Source organism: Oryctolagus cuniculus, chromosome 2, assembly GCF_964237555.1.
Source record: "Oryctolagus cuniculus chromosome 2, mOryCun1.1, whole genome shotgun sequence".
Classification (NCBI taxonomy): Eukaryota; Metazoa; Chordata; class Mammalia; order Lagomorpha; family Leporidae; genus Oryctolagus; species Oryctolagus cuniculus.
In genome coordinates, this window is record NC_091433.1 from 102502015 (window position 1) to 102519717 (window position 17703).

At 53.5% G+C, this 17703-nt stretch overlaps 1 protein-coding gene across 4 annotated transcripts in view; it reads left to right on the forward strand.

Annotated features, from left to right (window-relative positions):
- The window catches only part of UXS1 (UDP-glucuronate decarboxylase 1), a 100994-nt gene extending 83783 nt beyond the window's left edge, over nucleotides 1-17211 (forward strand). For all 4 annotated transcript variants that reach the window (XM_051834846.2, XM_051834855.2, XM_070068699.1 and 1 more), the window contains 5 exons: nucleotides 2648-2691; nucleotides 6343-6403; nucleotides 10381-10438; nucleotides 11728-11831; nucleotides 16370-17211. In XM_051834846.2, coding sequence (XP_051690806.1) covers nucleotides 2648-2691; nucleotides 6343-6403; nucleotides 10381-10438; nucleotides 11728-11831; nucleotides 16370-16501 — 399 coding nt within the window. In that variant the 3' untranslated portion in view covers nucleotides 16502-17211. The remainder of the gene's footprint in view (nucleotides 1-2647; nucleotides 2692-6342; nucleotides 6404-10380; nucleotides 10439-11727; nucleotides 11832-16369) is intronic.
- The last annotated feature ends 492 nt before the right edge of the window (nucleotides 17212-17703 follow it).

The following is a 17703-nucleotide window of genomic DNA, read 5'->3' on the forward strand; positions in this document are numbered from 1 at the left end:
CTTCTGGATTGAAGATGTTGTATACCAAAGTAGTATTTTACGGTGAATCACGTAAAAAACTTCAGAAAAATACTATGCCCTCATTCAGAGGCCTTAAAAAATAGTTCGGGTAGAGTTAGCTCATGAAGTTTATTTTGCAAATCTTTATTTTTTCATCCGAGAGAGTACACATTCCCATCTGCTTGCTGGTTCTCTCCTCAGATGCCCACAGTGGCTGGGGGCGGGCCATGACCAGAGCCAGGAGCTCAGTCCAGGTATCCCCCATGGTGATGGGAACCCAATTGCTTGTGCCATCACCTGCTGCCTTCCAGGGCAGGCTAGAAGTCGGGAGCCAGAGCAAGGGATCGGCGTGGGATGTAGACGTGCCAACAGGCAGCTTATCTGCTAGGCCGGGTGCCCACCCTGCTAAGCTTGTGTCTGAAAGAAGCCTTGGCTCCGAATTCTGGGGAAGCAGACACATCTGCAGGGGAGCGTAACTCTGCTCTGCACCCTACTGCGATGGACCTGGTTTCCAGGTGCAGGAGACAGCTTCCCCGAGTTGGATTTGCCCAGGACAGCCCAGGTGTGCAGCACTGGGGCCCCATTAGAAGGGCTCGCTGGTTGGCCCAAGGGCAGTGTTGGGAAAGCCATACTTCTGAGGTCGGTTCAGTGCTGGTATAGCGTGTCCCCTAGTCACTCACACTGTGGCGTCAGAAGTCACCTGCCCTGGGTCCTCGTCGTGGAGACAAGCCGTGGACTGTTAGGGACGGTGTTGGGGGTGGACACTTGTTAGCGCACCAGGGGAGGACTTCGTTCAGGAGCAGTGTGATGGGAGGGGCCCACTGCTGTGGGAGACTGCCGCGCGGGAGCCAGTGGGCTGCACTCCAGTTACAGCTGGGTGAAGGAAGGCAGGGTGGGGATCCGTGAATGGAAAACTACTAGGAAGAGACGTTCACGGTCGGGAGGTTCTGGCTACCCTGGCCTTGCGGGCTTCCTGCGGAAGACAGGCCAGGGTGGTTGGGCATCCCCTGAGAGCAGGTGGAAGATGAGGAACCTGTTCAGATGTCAAGGGTAGGGTGGGGAATTCTGGCAGGGCTCTTGCTAAAACCGATGCTACCAGGAGTGCACAGATGGACCCAGGAGAAGGTTCAAGGGCCTGACTAATGTTTGTCACAGCTCACACACAAAAGGCACGGCAGGAGGGGACGGCGCCATGGGTTCCAGCCGGGAGCTTCCTGCTGGCTCTGCTCTCTGGCCTGGCCCTCTCCCTTGCGGGTGTTTTCCAGCCTTCTCTCACGGGAGGCCTTCCTTCCACCCAAGAACAGAACCCAGTAGATGGAACTGACGGAGCTACGTGGAGGTCACATATGCATGTGCTCATTAAAACGACAGGAGCCGGCTGGAAAGCAGCTCTGCTTAAAGGAAGAAGCCCTCGGGATGTGCACGGCAGTCCTCCCTTTCCTGCCCCGCCCCTTCTCCTCAGCTCTGGTGGGAGGAGCTCCTGGGCCGTCCTCCTGGGGAAGGCCGGTGGTGCTGGTCGTGCGCAGTCAGGCGTGTTCCCGGAGGCTGCCCCTCTCCCAGCCACCGCCTTCCCACCGCAAGCAGGCAAGCAAGCTAACAAAAGCCCTGGGACCTGCCGTTCCCTGGGACCTGCCGTTCCCTGGGACCGTGGCTTTAGGGAGTCTCTGAAGAGCCCCCTGGCTCCGTCTCTTCCTCCTCTGCATGTAGGCAGAGCATTCCTAATCCAGATTCAAAATCTAGAGTGCTTCAAAATCCCCAGCTCTGAGCACCAACATGGCGCGATATGACAAGTGGGAGATCCCACTGGCCTCACATGACGTGAAACATCTGTGGATTCTATGTGCAGACGTGGGCCCCCATCCCCAAGATTGCTCACTAAATACATGCAGATACTCAAAAATCCGAAGCACTTCGGATTCCCGGGTTACTGTCTCGTGCTCATCCTGCACGCACGTCGTGCTGGGCCCCAGGAGGCTGAGTACCATGCAGGGCTCACAGGCAGGAACTCAGCTCAGGGAGCCGACGAAGGGACAGCGCTCACTCAGGGATCAGGCCGGGGAAAGCATCCCAAGGAGGTGGCCCAGGAGCAGGTTCCGGTGAGAGGGACAGCCCTGGCCAGGTGTGGTGTAGAAAAGCAGCATCTTGGCCAGCAGGGGCAGCATGTGAGCTGAGACACGCAGGCGTGGGGTCACGCCACGGACAGTTAGTGGACACGGGGCTCTCCTGGCTGTCCATGTGGCCTTGGCCCACAGTTGGATCACCTAGAGGGCTGGTGTAGCAACAACAGGAGACACCTGCTCATCCCCAGAGGATGTGTGGACTGGACTGGGCTAAGTGCCAGCCGTCCTGATGGACAGCCAGGGTGGGGACCCATGGTTAGATGTGGGTGTGTGTCTATCGCCCAGTGGACTTCTGTAGTTCCGGGAGCCTAACATGTGCCTGTGGCACACACGTCACAGACCCTGAGGGAAGCCACCTGCTCCCTGTGGGCTGTGATTTTGAATGCAAACCTGAGATGGCGCTGGAGTGCTCTGAGTCAGCATGACTGTCCCTTTGAGGCCCCGGGATGCCCTGGAATTGCAAGGAGCCCCGCCTGCCAGTGCCAGTTCGGTGTTCACAGGAGGCCTAACTGTGGGTTTCCTTCTAGGTGTACGGATCCGGGTCCCAGACGAGGGCATTCCAGTACGTCAGGTAAGGCCCAGCGCCAGCTGCAGGAGACGCCGGCCAGCCGTGGTGCTGAGCAGGGACGGGGGCAGTGCAGGTAGACTGGCGTGTCAGTTAACGCTTGCTGTTCCCTGTGGGAGTTAACCTTTCCTCGGTGACTCTTCCCGGGCTCCTGTGCTGATCCCTTACTGCCACCTAGTGGTGCACAGGTGGAGCTGCCAGCCCAGAGATGGCTTGACCCACATTGCACAGCCTGACCCATGGTGGTGAGCGCAGTGCTTTGGGGCATGGATGAGGGAGTCCTCTTGAAGAGTGTGAGATACGAGAGTATCGTAAGGTTGAATTTTTGTGCTGAAACTGAATTCAGGAAAAAATATGTCCTTTGGAATAGTTTCCCAGGGTGATTCTCACTGTTCCTTGGCAGTCCTTAGTAAGTCGAGGGTTCTCTTGGTCAGATCAGTTGGTTACTAATTCCAGGCAGCAGCCTGGGTTCTGGGAGGAGGCTTTCACACTGAGTAGTCACATCCACGAGAGAGCCTGCGCCAGCCTGGCGCGGTGGAACCCCCAGTCCTGTATCGATTCCTTGCATGCAACTGTCGCCGGAGAGCCCAGCCCTCGAGAAGTGCTGTTCCTCTGACCGGGGCCCTGCCAGGAGGGGGTGGCTGGGGGGCGCGGGTCTGGGCAGCTTCCCGGCGCCTCCTGAGCCACAGCAGCGGCATGGACTTTGGTCTGATGAGGTGAGGGTCCTGGGTAGTGGTCCCTTTGAGAAACGGAACCGCGAGTTTGGAAAACGTTAAGTGACCACTGCTGATCTTTCCTGAGCGTGTCTGTACGTTTTCACAATTGGCCCAGAAGAACGCTGTGAATAAACAAGCGTGTTCTGGCCTCCGTCTCGCCAAGTGGGGCGAAAGGCCTGAAAGTGGCGTATCCCCAGCCTGCACTGTGGCACAGGCAGGGGAGCGTAGTCTGAGAAGCAGCTGACGGGGGCCGTGGCGGACACCCCTCCACCACCACCACCACCACCACCACCAGCGCTGTCGAGCTCGGGCTTGGGGAAAGCAGGCTGTCTTGTCTTCCCTGTGGCAGGGCCGTACTGACAGCTCCTCCGTGCATCGAGCCGTCGAGCCCATCTTCACAACACGCACCCCTCCCCGCCTCTGGAGCTGTGCACTTTCCTCAGGGATCTTAAGGCCCTCAATTACTGGATTTGCTGTGGAGGACCTCAGCAGCTCCCAGCGTGGAACATTGAGAGTCCTGGTGCCATAGAAGGGAAACTGGTCCCACCCCCTTCTTCCTACGGCCGGTGTTATCTCAGAGACATCAAGCAGAATTCACTGACGTAGCCTCCAGTGGAGGGGTGGCGGGTGGGAGTGGCTAGTGGTGGAAGCACTTCAGGGGTTTAGAGATGCCTGTGCTGTGTGCTCTCCCAGCTGTGGACAGTAGGTGTCCCAGTGCCAGGCCTGCCCCAGACAGTCACAGCTCACATGCTGGTCAGCTCCCGGGCCAACAGAGCCCTCAGAAAGAGAGCTTAGTCGTCAACGTGGAAAGACAGCTGGTCCTGGCCATGGTACTGCAGCGTCATCTCTCTCAAGTGCACCCTGAGTGGGCGACCGACTGGGAGCAAGGGTTTCCTGACCTTCACTGCCTAGTACTTCAGCACCGAGCTGAGGTCCCTACGATTCTTAGCAAGTTCTCATGGGAAATGGGGGCAGTTCCCTTCAGGGTTGAGAACGGACACCATTTGGGTCCATGGCTACTGTGCGGCACTGACTTGCCCAGGCCTGAGTGCAGCCGGCCGGTGCAGTAACATCTCAGAGGCAGTGTGTGTGATGCTGCCGTGGTCTTCTATGCTGTACTTTCCTTTTCTTTTTCTTTTTTTTTTTTTTTTTAAGTCACTTTGTCACAAGGACACCTTTAAAGAGCCTCAGGTTGAATGTGATCAGTGGAAGCCCAACATCCAGAGTTGCTGGCTTGTTCTCTAAGACATGGTGTGGCCCTCCCTCTCCCCACTCCCCATGAGGACCACTGCGTAACAGCGAGCCTCTTCCAGCCGCATACGGGTCCCTGCACCCCCCGTTCCAAGGCCGGAGCCACGGGAGATGCCACCAACTGGCAACTTTACATATCTCCTTACCAGCGCGCACAGGCAGGGTGCCACAGGAGACCAGGGTGAGGTTGGGATTCCTGACCTGGTGCTGCAGTGACTTTTTGCCAGTTTTCTGTTAAAGAAAAGAAAAGAAACCATCCAAGATTACCAGGCACTTGCATTTGCGCAAGATAGAACACTTTGCACATGTTCATGTGAAATACCCCTTTGTTACAAGTGAGAACAAATATAGCTGGCCTACTAAAAACCCAACCCCCACCCCCACCCCCTTTTTTCCAAATAAGAGGAAAAGCAAAGTCATGGCTGGGCTGTCCTTTGGGAGGTGGTCGTGACCTGTGGGCACCTGCTCCTCGCTGGTGCTGCTGGAGGAAGAAGGGAGAGAGGTCCATGTAGACAACCCATGTCACCGGGACCGAGCACAGGAAGTCCATCCGGGAGCAGTGGCCGAGAGGGTGCCACTGTGGAGCAGTGGCATGTCATCTCTGCAAAGTGACCTTTCTGTTGTAACAGCGCCACGCTCTGAAGCTTCTACAAGTCAGGACAAACCCTGGCGAGTGAGAGCTCACTCACTCACCCTCACCTCCGTGGCCCACTCGGTCACATTGGTCATGACCCATGTGAGACCTGCACACACCTGCTTTTTTTTTTTTTTTTTAAGATTTATTTTTTTACTTGAAAGAGTTACGCAGAGGAGAGGCAGAGAGAGAGAGAGGGAGGTCTTCCATCCAATGGTTCACTCCCCAATTGGCTGCAATGGCCAGAGCTGCGCTGATCTGAAGCCAGCAGCCAGGAGCTTCTTCCAGGTCTCCCACACGGGTGCAGGGACCCAAGGACTTGGGCCATCTGCTGCTGCTTTCCCAGGCCACAGCAGAGAGCTGGACAGGAGGTGGAGCAGCTGGGTCTTGAACCGGCGCCCATATGGGATGCCGGTGCTTCAGGCCAGGGCATTAACCTGCTGTACCGCAGCACCGGCCCCAAGACACCTGTTTCATCCCAGGCCTTCTTGGGGTGGCGGTGAGTTTAAGGCTGGGCAGCCGCCCATCAGTTGCGACCCTCAGCGCAGCGTGGCTGTCTCTGTGATTTGCCAGCACGCGGCTCACCTGTGAGAGCGTGTTCATTGCTGTGCATCTCGTTTTAAACCATCACTGCGATCCTTGTCCTGGGTCAGCTGATAGGGATTTGCATCCAGCACAGACCCACATCAGGAGTCCCTGTCAACTCTGTCTGTTTTAAGTCCACGCCAGTTTTTGCTTACATGTGGCCCTTAACTCTTAAAGTGTTTCAGAAACACGAGAGTGGTGAACTCCACTCCTATCTCAGTTCTCAGCCCTCTGACGCTGTCTGTGCCCCACCCATTGAAAGCAAATCCCAGAGGTCACGGACGCCAGCTCATCCATGGTGATCATCTCAATTTGTAGGACTGCATTTGATCGATTTCACCCCCCGTTTCCCGTGTGGGTCCTGTTTACATGGAAAGTGGTAAAGCTGCTGCTTTTCGGAGGGCCGTGTGCACTGTCAGCACTGGGCGGTCGCCGCTGGCGGCATCTCACCCATCTCCCCCTCTCTTCCAGTGACCTGGTGAACGGCCTCGTGGCGCTCATGAACAGCAACGTCAGCAGCCCAGTCAACCTGGTGAGTCCCGCCTCTCCCGCGCTCTCCCTGGGACAGCTCTGAGTGTCTTCCTTCCATGGAACCACACTAGCACCGGGCTTTGTGCTGCCGGCCGTCGGCACATGCAGAACAAGTGTGTTAGATGTTTGCTCCCAAGTCCTGCAGAATAAAACAAAACGAGGGGAGAGTCCACAAGGAACTGTAGGGTCTACACGGCGTAGACCAGCAATGTGAGAAACGCTAGGCCAGCGAGCTTCCTCCACCTGCAGGGCCCACATGTAAAAATGAGTGGAAGCCTTTGGGTGTACGGACTGAATATGCTTGGAACTGGAGTGTTTCCCGTGGAGGAATATCACATGGGCAAAATGAAATAAACTTGGAGATGGGCCCCCAGGTCCCATTACAGAATTCATTTTTGTTTCACGTGTACCTTAGGCACGCTGCCTGAAGTTGATTTTGTGCAGTGTCTTTAGCGCACCTGTGTTTTGACTGTGGTCTATCACAAGGTCAGGTGTATGGTTTTCCGCTGGAGGCATCAGGTTGGCTGGCAGTCAAGTTTCAGGTTTTGTAGCATTTCAGATTTGCAGGTCGGGGATGCTGGCCGTATCGCCGATAGCTTCTTTTCATGTGCATTGCTTTCTCCGGGAAATGCATGGCTTGCCATTACACGAGAGGTGAAGGTTTTTAGAAGACGGAGGCCCTGAGAGGAGGAAACTTCAGCAGTTCCTGAGCTCCTCTGTGACTCAGCCATGGCTCCGGCCTCCCCGGGGTCTCCCTGGACGAGGCAGGCACCCTGATGTGGTTTTGCCCAATCTCCCGTCCAGCCTTGAGCACTTTCAGCGCCCGTGAACTTGCTTTAGCTCAGAGTGTGTCCTCGTGTTTGGACACTTCCGGCCTGCAGGATTTCTCCTGCTCCTGGACTAACGCCTCACTCTGGGTATGCACTCCCTGATCTCACTTCTCCAGCGGGGCCGACAGCCAGCCCCGTGCACCGTGAAGGCTTCCCGAGCCTTTGGAGCGCACGATCCACCCCACCTCCAGTCTTCACTTGCAGCTGCAGCCAGGGCTCCCACCACGCTGGGCCCTCTGACCACTTCTCCCTCTCCCCCTCCCCCCCTCCCCCTCCCCCTCCCCCCTCCCCCTCCCTCCTGAGTGGCTTTTTTCCACCTCAGGGAAAGGGTGAGGTGTCCAGGGTGGACTGCCCAGCATTCAGGACACGACTTCTGTGAGCAGCAGGCAGCACGCACTTCTTCCCCAGCCGGGGCCGCTTCCCCCTGCCGTGTCTGACGAAGCCTTGGGGCCGGTGCAGGTGCAGGTGCTGCTCCAGGGCCCTGCTCCTGCTCCTTCCCTGCTTCAGGGCTCACAGAAGTGGCCGTGCAGAGCTATGAGGGGCCTTTAAGAAGTTGATGGAAAAGATAAGTTTATTTTAAAATTCTTTAAAATATGTGCAGAGTTTTTCTCAGAAACAGTTTTCATAAACTTTTTTAAGACCCCTCATAGGCATGGATTTCAATTTTTTTCATACCAAAATGAAATTACCTTTGTTTTTAAGATTTATTTATTTATTTGAAAGAGTTACACAGAGAGAGGAGAGGCAGAGAGAGAGAGAGAGAGAGAGAGAGAGAGAGGTCTTCCATCCGATGGTTCACTCCCCAATTGGCCACAATGGCCAGATCTGCACTGATCTGAAGCCAGGAGCCAGGTGCCTCCTCCCAGTCTCCCATGCAGGTGCAGGGACCCAAGGACTTGGGCCATCTTCTTCTGCTTTCCCAGGCAATAGCAGAGAGCTGGATCGGAAGAGGAGCAGCTGGGTCTCGAACCAGCTACCATATGGGATGCCGGTGCTTCAGGCCAGGGTGTTAACCTGTCACGCCACAGCACCGGCCCCTGAAATTATCTTTTAATTCCATTTTCCAGCAGCTATTTGAAGTACCCTCATATTTCTCACAAACCACATCACACAGCAGCCGTCCTTAAACTGGTCTTTTGTCACCAGCCATCTCCAGCATGTGCAGATACTGTTCCCCTTGCCCCGATTGAGAGGGTTTCTTTTTTTTTTTTTTAATAAAGATTTATTTATTTATTTGAAAGTCAGAGTTTTACAGAGAGAGGAGAGGCAGAGAGAGAGAGAGAGAGGTCTTCCATTCGCTGGTTCACTACCCAATTGGCCGTATCGGCTAGAGCCATGGCAATCCAAAGCCAGGAGCTTCTTCCAGGTCTCCCACACGGATGCAGGGGCCTGAGGACTTGGGCCATCTTGTACTGCTTTCCCAGGCCATGGCAGAGAGCTGGATCAAAAGCAGAGCAGCTGGGACTTGAACCGGACCCATTGGATGCCGGCGCTGCAGGCTGCGGTTTTACCCGCTATGCCACAGCACCGGCCCCTGAGAAGGTTTTTTCACCTAGGAAAGAAGGGCCCTGGAGCTGTCACTGCCTCCTGCACTGGTGCTCATCCACAGGTCCAGGGTAACCGCACACATCTAGCCGGCACTTCTCGGATGCACTTTGGAATTAGCATTCACTTTAAAACAGCAGGCAGTGCCTCACAGTCAAGCCTCGTGTCATCTGGAGCCCTTGTCTACCTGACTCTGCACAGGCCCAGGCCAGAACCACCCCCATCCTTGCTTGACAGGCAGAGCCAGAGAGACAGAGAGAGGTTTTCCTTCCTTTGGTTCACCCCCTAAATGGCCACTACGGCCAGCACACTGCGCCGATCCGAAGCCAGAGCCAGGTGACTCCTCTCTTCCTGGTCTCCCATGTGGATGCAGGGCCCAAGGCTTGGGCCATCCTCCACTGCCTTCCCGGGCCACAGCAGAGAGCTGGACTCGAAGAGGAGCAACCGGGACAGAATCTGGCGCCCCAATCAGGACTAGAACCCGGGGTGCCGGCGCCGCAGGCGGAGGATTAGCCTAGCGAGCTGCAGTGCCAGCCAAGAGAGTATTTATTTAAAAGGTAGAGTTACAGAGAAAGTGGGAGAGACAGATCTTCCAACCACTGGTTTGCTACCAAATGACCGGGGTCAGGAGTCTATAACTCCATCTAAGTCTCCCATATAGGTAGCAGAAGCCCAAGAACTTGGGGGCCATCTTCTGCTGCTTTCCCAGGCATGGTAGCAGGGAGCTGGAGTGGACGTGGAACAACTACGACTTAAACCTTAACGCAGCCAGTCCCTTTAGAAGCTGTGTTGAACAGCCACACACTTCTCCTTAGATACCCTCTTCCTTCTTCCCTCTTTTCAGAGGGACTTTGCAGTAGGGTGTTGGGGGACTCTCCTTCCCAGAAGTCTGAACCGTATGTCTGCCAGGGGCTGCCCGAGAAGCCCCACTTCTTCCCCATTCCCAAGCCTCCACTTTGCTATTCAGGCCTGTCTCTGTGCTAATGAGACCCAGGGCCTCTTCCTGCCTTTCTGACCATCTGGCTTCAGACTAAGCTAGGAAGATGGGGTTGAAGAGTATTTAGGGTATAGAGTTGGTGACAGCAAAATAGGATCCCGGGCCTGAGAAGGGAGGTGATGGTGGCCGCTGGGCCGTGTGAGACAAGAAAAGGACAGCGTGGTTTCCTCCAAGCCCCCCAGAAGTGAGCTCCGTTTACACATCATACCGAGTCTGCAGGAGCCCCTCTCTCAGTGCACTTGTCTTCATGGAAGGAATTCTCACAGTGCACCCCGAGGGAGACGTCTGGTCTCAGGAGAGCCCAGAGCTCATGTGGTCAGGTCAGACTTCTGCCAAGTGACCCTGAAGTCAGCAAACAGCAGACGGGTGCCCTGCGTAGGTGCCCTTGACCTGTCCAAGCTCCTTGTCCCCGGGCAGTCCGGTTAGCACTGAGCCGGGTTGAGTCTCATTCCTCATGGTAAGTCCAGCCCCCAGGGAGGCATGAGGCAGGGGCACTCTGGGCAGGGGCCGGGGTCTTGTGGGCTGCGGGGCGGGCAGCACATCTCTGAAGACATGGTGGGCAGCTGTCATCCCCATGCTTATAACTGGAAACCGTTTCTTCTCTAGGGGAACCCCGAAGAACACACGATCCTAGAGTTTGCTCAGTTAATTAAAAACCTCGTTGGTAAGTAGGAGAAACCGGGACGTGAGTGAAATCGGCGCTTCCCCATCTGTTGATAGCCCTGGGTGAGACCGTGTGTCAGCGATACAAGCTGGTTGGACTGGATCAAAGCAGAATGTTTATCAAGAGCACTTAATTGTTTCCTGTTTTCTAAGTAAGAGAAAGAGGAACGGGGGCTCCATTGTTTGTTCACAGCTTTGATTTCAGGTCCACATAGAGTGGGACGAGAGATTTGTTCCACGTTTTGAGGTGCAGTTCTTTTAGATCAGACTGCACGGGTGACAGTTATTTCTTTTCCAACACTGGTCCTGTTGAGCATGGAGTTTTAGGGGGCGCAAGAGCGACGATGCTAGCTTGTCGTTCCTGCAAGTGTGAAATTCTCAGACTGAGGCGATGAGCGTCCTGTCACAGTGGGAGGAGATGCCCTGTCCATGAGCGTAAGAAGGTCATGTGTTCTGAGCCAGCCTTAGGGGTGGCAGGCGCAGGGTGGATAAGCCCGGGCCTCATCCTGAGCCTTAGCAGAGGCCTGGAAGCATGGCTCTTAGAGGTGTCTCTCTCCTGGGGTTGATCCAGAAATCTGAGTCAGGGTACGCCAGGCTGGCCTGGTGGCCAAGCATGCTCCAGGGTGCTCTGAGGTAACCTCCAGACCCCATGGCTGTCATTGGCCAGCGTTGTTCTAATGCCTGGACACTCGGAACCCTGTTCCTCCAGGCTGTGGATGCGGGAGCTCCCACACAGGAGCTGCAGCCTCTCGTGGCTCCAGCAGCTCCAGGCAGATCCACCTGCCAGCTTTTCCATTCCGAGCTGGGTGTCCCTCCCGAGGGAGGGAGAGTGTGCCCAGGGCATCGCTGCGTGCCTCCTACGCCTTCCGAACCCTGCCACACAGCATGAGGCGCACCTGTCAGTGACTTCGCAGCACTTGTTACAGAGACATAGGCCCCCTGGCCCCAGCCGGGCCTCCCCGCACAGAACCTGCATTTCAGCCTGTCTCACGTTGGCGTGGGAGAAGCACGGGTCTGCAACCCAGAGGAATGCGAGGGCCACAGCGCTCCTCTGCTGGAGCCAGGAGGAAGCTGGACTCCCGCACCAGGCCAGCCCCACTGCGGCCCTTACAGACCCACTCCCTGGGTTTCCAGGGGCAACCCTGGGTCCCTCGGGTGGCTAAGCAGCCTGGTGAGAGCTGTGTGTGTGCACATGGGACCCGCACCCTGACTCCATGGGGGGGATTTGACCACAGTGGCAGGCAGCAGCCACGACTAGGGATTTGTGATCCTCTCCTATGTCTTTTCCAGGCAGCGGAAGCGAAATCCAGTTTCTCTCTGAGGCCCAGGATGACCCACAGAAAAGAAAACCAGACATCAAAAGAGCGAAGCTGATGCTGGGGTGGGAGCCTGTGGTACGTGTGGGAGCCACGCCCCTTGTGGTGAAGGGCTCCTCCCCACCCCCACCCCCAGCACCACAGGGAGTGGCCCTTGCCCCTGCCTCCACAGTGGAGCATCCAGGCAAACATAAGGTTCTCCAGGGCCATTAAGTGACTTTTCCGGTATCACAGGCCTCATGCTGTGTTCCCAGGGAAGCGGCTCAGCCCTGCTGTGGGCTCAGCCCTGCGGGCAGTAGCTGGGCAAGGGCAGCGAGCAGGGTGGGCCGAGGTCTCTGGGACCTGGGGTGAAGCAGTGCACGTCAGCCTTCATGCAGGCAGGACACCTTCCTGCTCCTGCCGTGCCCTTCCCTCTGCAGGGCCATACCTGTCCCCCAGGGCCAGGTCTCCTGTCCTTTGGAGACCACCTCCCTAGAGAGGCCAGGCCCAGCCAGCCACTTCTGCAGGACCACGCCCGCCTCTGTCACCAGCTGCTGGCCTGCTGTTCCCCTGTGTTTCTTGGTTTCCCCCAAGTGTGCAAATAGAACGTGGGCTCGTGTGCATAGCAGCCACAATGGCTGTCAGAGAGCCACGTGTGCATCAGACTCTGGACTGACACAGCTGGAGCATGGCCCAGCTGCCTCACTGTCAGACCTCAGTTTACTTTTTATGTGTCTGTTTAAATAGACAGTAAGATTTTTAAAAAAAATAATTAATGCATTTTTATTTATTTGGAAACTCAGAGAAAGACAGAGATCTGATTGACTCCCCAGATACCTACAATAGCTGGGCCTGGGCCAGGCCCAACACCAGGAGCTCAGAACTCAATCCTGGTCTCCCGCAGGGGTACCAGGGACCAGGTACCTGAGCCGTCACATGGTGTCTCCAGAGTGCACGTTAGCAGGAAGCTGGAGTCAGAGTGAAGCCAGGACTTGAACACAAGCCCTTAAATTTGGGATGTGGATGTTCCAAGCAGCATCTCAACCACTGCACCAATGCCCACCTTCAGTTTCCTTTTTAGAAATGTACATGTGGTGTAGCAGGTGAAGCCCCTTCCTGTGACGCCAGCATCCCATACGGCTGCCAGTTTGTGTTCCGGCTGCTCCACTTCCAGTCCAGTTCCCTGCTGATGGCCTGGGAAAAACAGCAGAGCTGGCGCCACGGCTCACTAGGCTAATCCTCTGCCTTGCGGCGCCGGCACACCAGGTTCTGGTCCCGGTCGGGGCACCGGATTCTGTCCCGGTTGCCCCTCTTCCAGGCCAGCTCTCTGCTGTGGCCAGGGAGTGCAGTGGAGGATGGCCCAAGTGCTTGGGCCCTGCACCCCATGGGAGACCAGGAGAAGCACCTGGCTCCTGGCTTTGGATCAGCGCGGTGCGCCGGCCGCGAAGGCCATTGGAGGGTGAACCAACGGCAAAAAAGGAAGACCTTTCTCTCTGTCTCTCTCTCTCACTGTCCACTCTGCCTGTCAAAAAAAAAAGAAAAAAAGAAAAACAGCAGAACATGGCCCAAGTGCTTGGGTCCCTGCTAACCTGTGGGAGACCTAGATGAAGCTCTTGGCTCCTGGCTTTGGCCTGGCCCAGCACTGGCATTTGTAGCCATCTGGGGGATGAACCAATGAATAGAAGATCCCTCTCTCTCTCTCTGTCCCTCTCTGTAACTGTGACTTTCAAAATAAATAAATCTTTTTAAAAAGAAATATACATTGTACTGAGAGCTGAGTAAGTAGAATCCTAGAATATTAAACCCTGAAGCGACATAAGAATTTCAGTCTGATCATTATTTATTTGCTCATGTCCAAGTCAAAGTGATCAGCTGAAGGCCCAGAGATTTGGCAAATGAAATAAAAATGGCATTATTCCCAGGCTTAACAAAAATCTAATAAATCTCATTTGTGCAAAGCAGATTATAGCAAGCAAAAATACAAGTTCTTTGTTTTTTTGAAGGAATTTTCAATTAGTGCCTTTCTAAATAGAACCTGTATTTTTTTTTTTTTTTGCTTTCAAACTTTTATTTAATGAATATAAATTTCCAAAGTACAGCTTATGGATTACAGTGGCTTCCCCCCTATAACGTCCCTCCCACCCACAACCCTCCCCTTTCCCACTCCCTCTCCCCTTCCATTCACATCAAGATTCATTTTTGTTTCTCTTTATATACAGAAGATCAGTTTAGCATACATTAAGTATGGATTTCAACAGTTTGCTCCCACACAGAAACATAAAGTGAAAAATACTGTTTGAGTACTAGTTATAGCATTAAATCTCAATGTACAGCACACTAAGGACAAAGATCCTACATGAGGAGTACGTGCACAGTGACTCCTGTTGTTGACTTAACAAACTGACACTCTTGTTTATGGCATCAGTAATCACCCTAGGCTCTTGTCATGAGCTGCCAAGGCTATGGAAGCACCCTGAATTCACTGACTCTGATCATATTTAGACAAGGCCATGGTCAAAGTGGAAGTTCTCTCCTCCCTTCAGAGAAAGGTACCTCCTTCTTTGATGACCCATTCTTTCCACTGGGATCTCACTCACAGAGATCTTTCATTTAGGTTTTTTTTTCCCCAGAGTGTCTTGGCTTTCCATGCCTGAAATACTCTCATGGGCTTTTCAGCCGGATCAGAACCTGTATTTTTTTTAAGATGTATTTTATCAATTCAATAGGTAGAATTAGAGAGGGAAAGAGGGAAAGAAAGAATCACAGAGTGAGAGAGATCTTCTAGCCATTGATTCGCTCCCGATGGCCGCAAAAGCCAGGGCTGGGCCAGGATGAAGCCAGGAGCCAGGAAAGAACTTCCTCTGGGTCTCTCACATGGGTGCAGGGACACAAGCACTTTGGTCATCTGCTGCTTTCCCAGGCTCATTAGCAGGGAGCCGGCTGGGAAGTGGAGCATCTGGGACTGGAACCAGCACCCATATGGGATACTGGTGTCACAGGAGGCAGTCTAACCCACTGCACCACAACGCCGGCCCCAGAACTTACATATTTTTTTTAAATGCTTATTTATTTATTTGAAAGACAGAGTTACAGAGAGGCAGAGAGAGGTCTTCCATCCACTGATTCACTCCCCAAATGGCTGCAATGGCCAGAGCTGGGCTGATCCAAAGCCAGGAGCTAGGAGCCTCTTCCTGGTCTCCCACATGGGTGCAGGGGCCCAAGGACTTGGGTCATCTTCCACCGCTTTCCCAGGCCACAGCAGAGAGCTGGATGGGAAGTAGAGCAGATAGGACATGAACCGGTAGCCATATGGGATGCCGGCACTGCAGGCTGCGGCTTTACCCGCTATGCCATAGCACCAGCCTCAGAACCTGTATTTTAAGCAAAATATTTTCTAAAAGTTAACTGCCTATTCTCTGTATATTAACTGTGACTTTCACATTGTGTTAAGGATGTATGTGGTCAGTGTATGTATGTACATGAAGTTTGGGTGCAGTGCCGTAATATTGTTAGGATGTAGAATGTCAACCACTAGTTTCCTGCTACTTGATCTAATTCATAAGGAATTTTTGAGGGGTCTGATCCAAGGAACTTTTAGCCATCCCTACCTTAGCTTTCCCATGTGGATGTGCATGGAACAAGTCATTGAGGCGTAATGGGGATACAGCCAACTGCCCATGTTTAAAATGTGCAATTTGGGGGTGGATGTTTGGCTTAGTGGTTATACCACCCGTTAGAATGCCTGCAACCCACATCAGAGTACCTGGGTTCAGTCCACAGCTCTGGGACCTGACTCCAGTCTCCTGCTAATGTAGATCCCAGGAGACAGGAGCGATGGCTCAAGTGGTTGGCTTCCTGCCACCCATGCAGGAGACTGGGTCTGAATCCCGGGCTTCTGGTTTCCAGGTCCAGTAGCTGAGTACTGGCTGTTGGGGGCATGTGGGGAGTGAACCAGAGGATGGGTGAGCTCACTCTCTCTCTCTCTCTCTCTCTCTCTCCATCTGATTGTCAGATAAACAGTTGTAAGCTTTGACCTGTTTTGACCTCTGAAAGCGTCACCACAGTCAAGGTAGACAGGTCCTTGTGCCTGGCGGCATGGCTACTGCCACCCTTAGTTCTGTTTGCTCTTGATGCACAGTTAACTTGGATTCTGTGTGGCAGTTCCAGTGAGGTGTGCACACTGTGTGCTGTTGTGTGGTCCTCGGTCCCTCTCAGACGCAGCCTTGCAAGTGGACCATCTGCTGGGAAGTGCAGAGGGCTGAGGTCACATGGGAGGTTGAGGCCGGCAGGTCAGGTGCAGACTGACCGCCTCCATCAATAGATCTGGAAGAATGGGGAAGGTGTGCGCTATTGTAGACGTGATCTCTGTCGTTGACTCACTCCCTACCCGTAACAGACAGTTTGGGGTTGGGGCTCACTTTACAGCAGTGGGAGTGTCACTTAGTGAGTGGCATGACACATTCCTGGAACCAGCCACGGTGGGGGGCTTCCGACATGTCTGGGGTGGGCCGCGATACTGCGGTGAGGAGCGTGTGGCTCTACGGGTGTCCTCAGAGCCCACTTCCCCGGGAAGGCCTGGTATGTGATGCCTTCTGTTGATGCGAGCTATCTCTCCTTCTCGTTACCTCCTTACACAGGTCCCGCTGGAGGAAGGCCTGAACAAAGCAATTCACTACTTCCGTAAAGAACTGGAATACCAGGCAAATAACCAGTACATCCCCAAACCAAAGCCTGCCAGGATAAAAAAAGGACGAACACGCCACAGCTGAGCCCTCACTGCCTGGGACACAAGACTCCATGTTTCACACTTGATGAGATGTATTTTTGTTTCTGTTTTTTTAAAAGAAAGACTTCTAACAGGTGTCATGAAGAACAAACTGGAATTTCATTCTGAAGCTTGCTTTAAAGAAATGGATGTGCCTAAAAGCTCCCCTCAGAACCCTGCAGACTTTGCCTTGCACTTTTTGAATCTGTCTTTTGATGTAAAATAGCATAGACGCATCTCCGCGAACTTTCAAGTTTTTTATCTTGCTGTGAGAGCTATGTCGTGACTGTCGTTGACAGTTTTATTTACTGGTTTCTTTGTGAAGCTGAAAAGGAACATTAAATGGGATGAAAAAATCGCCGATTTTATTTATAAAAGTGGGTCCTTATCAATGAGACGTTACACTATGCATAAAGAAAACGAGCAGTATTGTCAGGTGGGCGGCGCACCGGCATTCATTTTCAGGCAGATAAAAGAATTCCGTTTGAGAGCTTTATGTTTCTTTTTCATTCAGAATTTTTCCAGGGTCTAGTTTTTAGCCACAAGCTTGACTTTGAAATGTTTCTGTTTGTTATCACGATCAAGGATATTTGAATTTACTACTGCGTTGTGCTGCATTTTGGGGGGGGAAGGGGTGGGGAGAGAACAAAGTTCTTGTTCAACCATGGTTAAATATGCTATTTTAATAAAATACAGAAACCTACCCACCACGAACTTGGACTTTGACAGTTGGCTTTGCCTGGGACGTTCGTTGGATTGCTAAGGAGAACGTTGCAGAATTTAGTTTAAATGAAAATCCCATAAGCACCCTCATGTAATCCGTAACCGCATGTATGAATAGTGAAACTGCGTATATGCTGCTTGGGCTGAATCTGCACATATGATACACACCCAAAATGCTCGGGAGGTTTCACAGTCTTTCAGATTTGGGAATGTTTGCATAGGCTGGCCAGTTGAGCATCCCTAATCGGAATACTGAGATTTTCCAAAATCTAAAACTTTGAGCGTGGTGCTCAGAAAGTCACAGATTTTAGAGCATTTTGCATTTTGGATTTTCAGATTAGGGATGCTCAGCCTGTGTTAACCGCATGTGAGGCGTTCAGGTCATGCCCAGCGTTAGAATCAGTTGCGTGTCCTTCCCGGGTGGCACAGAGTAGATGGAGACTGAGACGCGCCATTGGCCCTCGGTAGGCAGATTTGCGGACC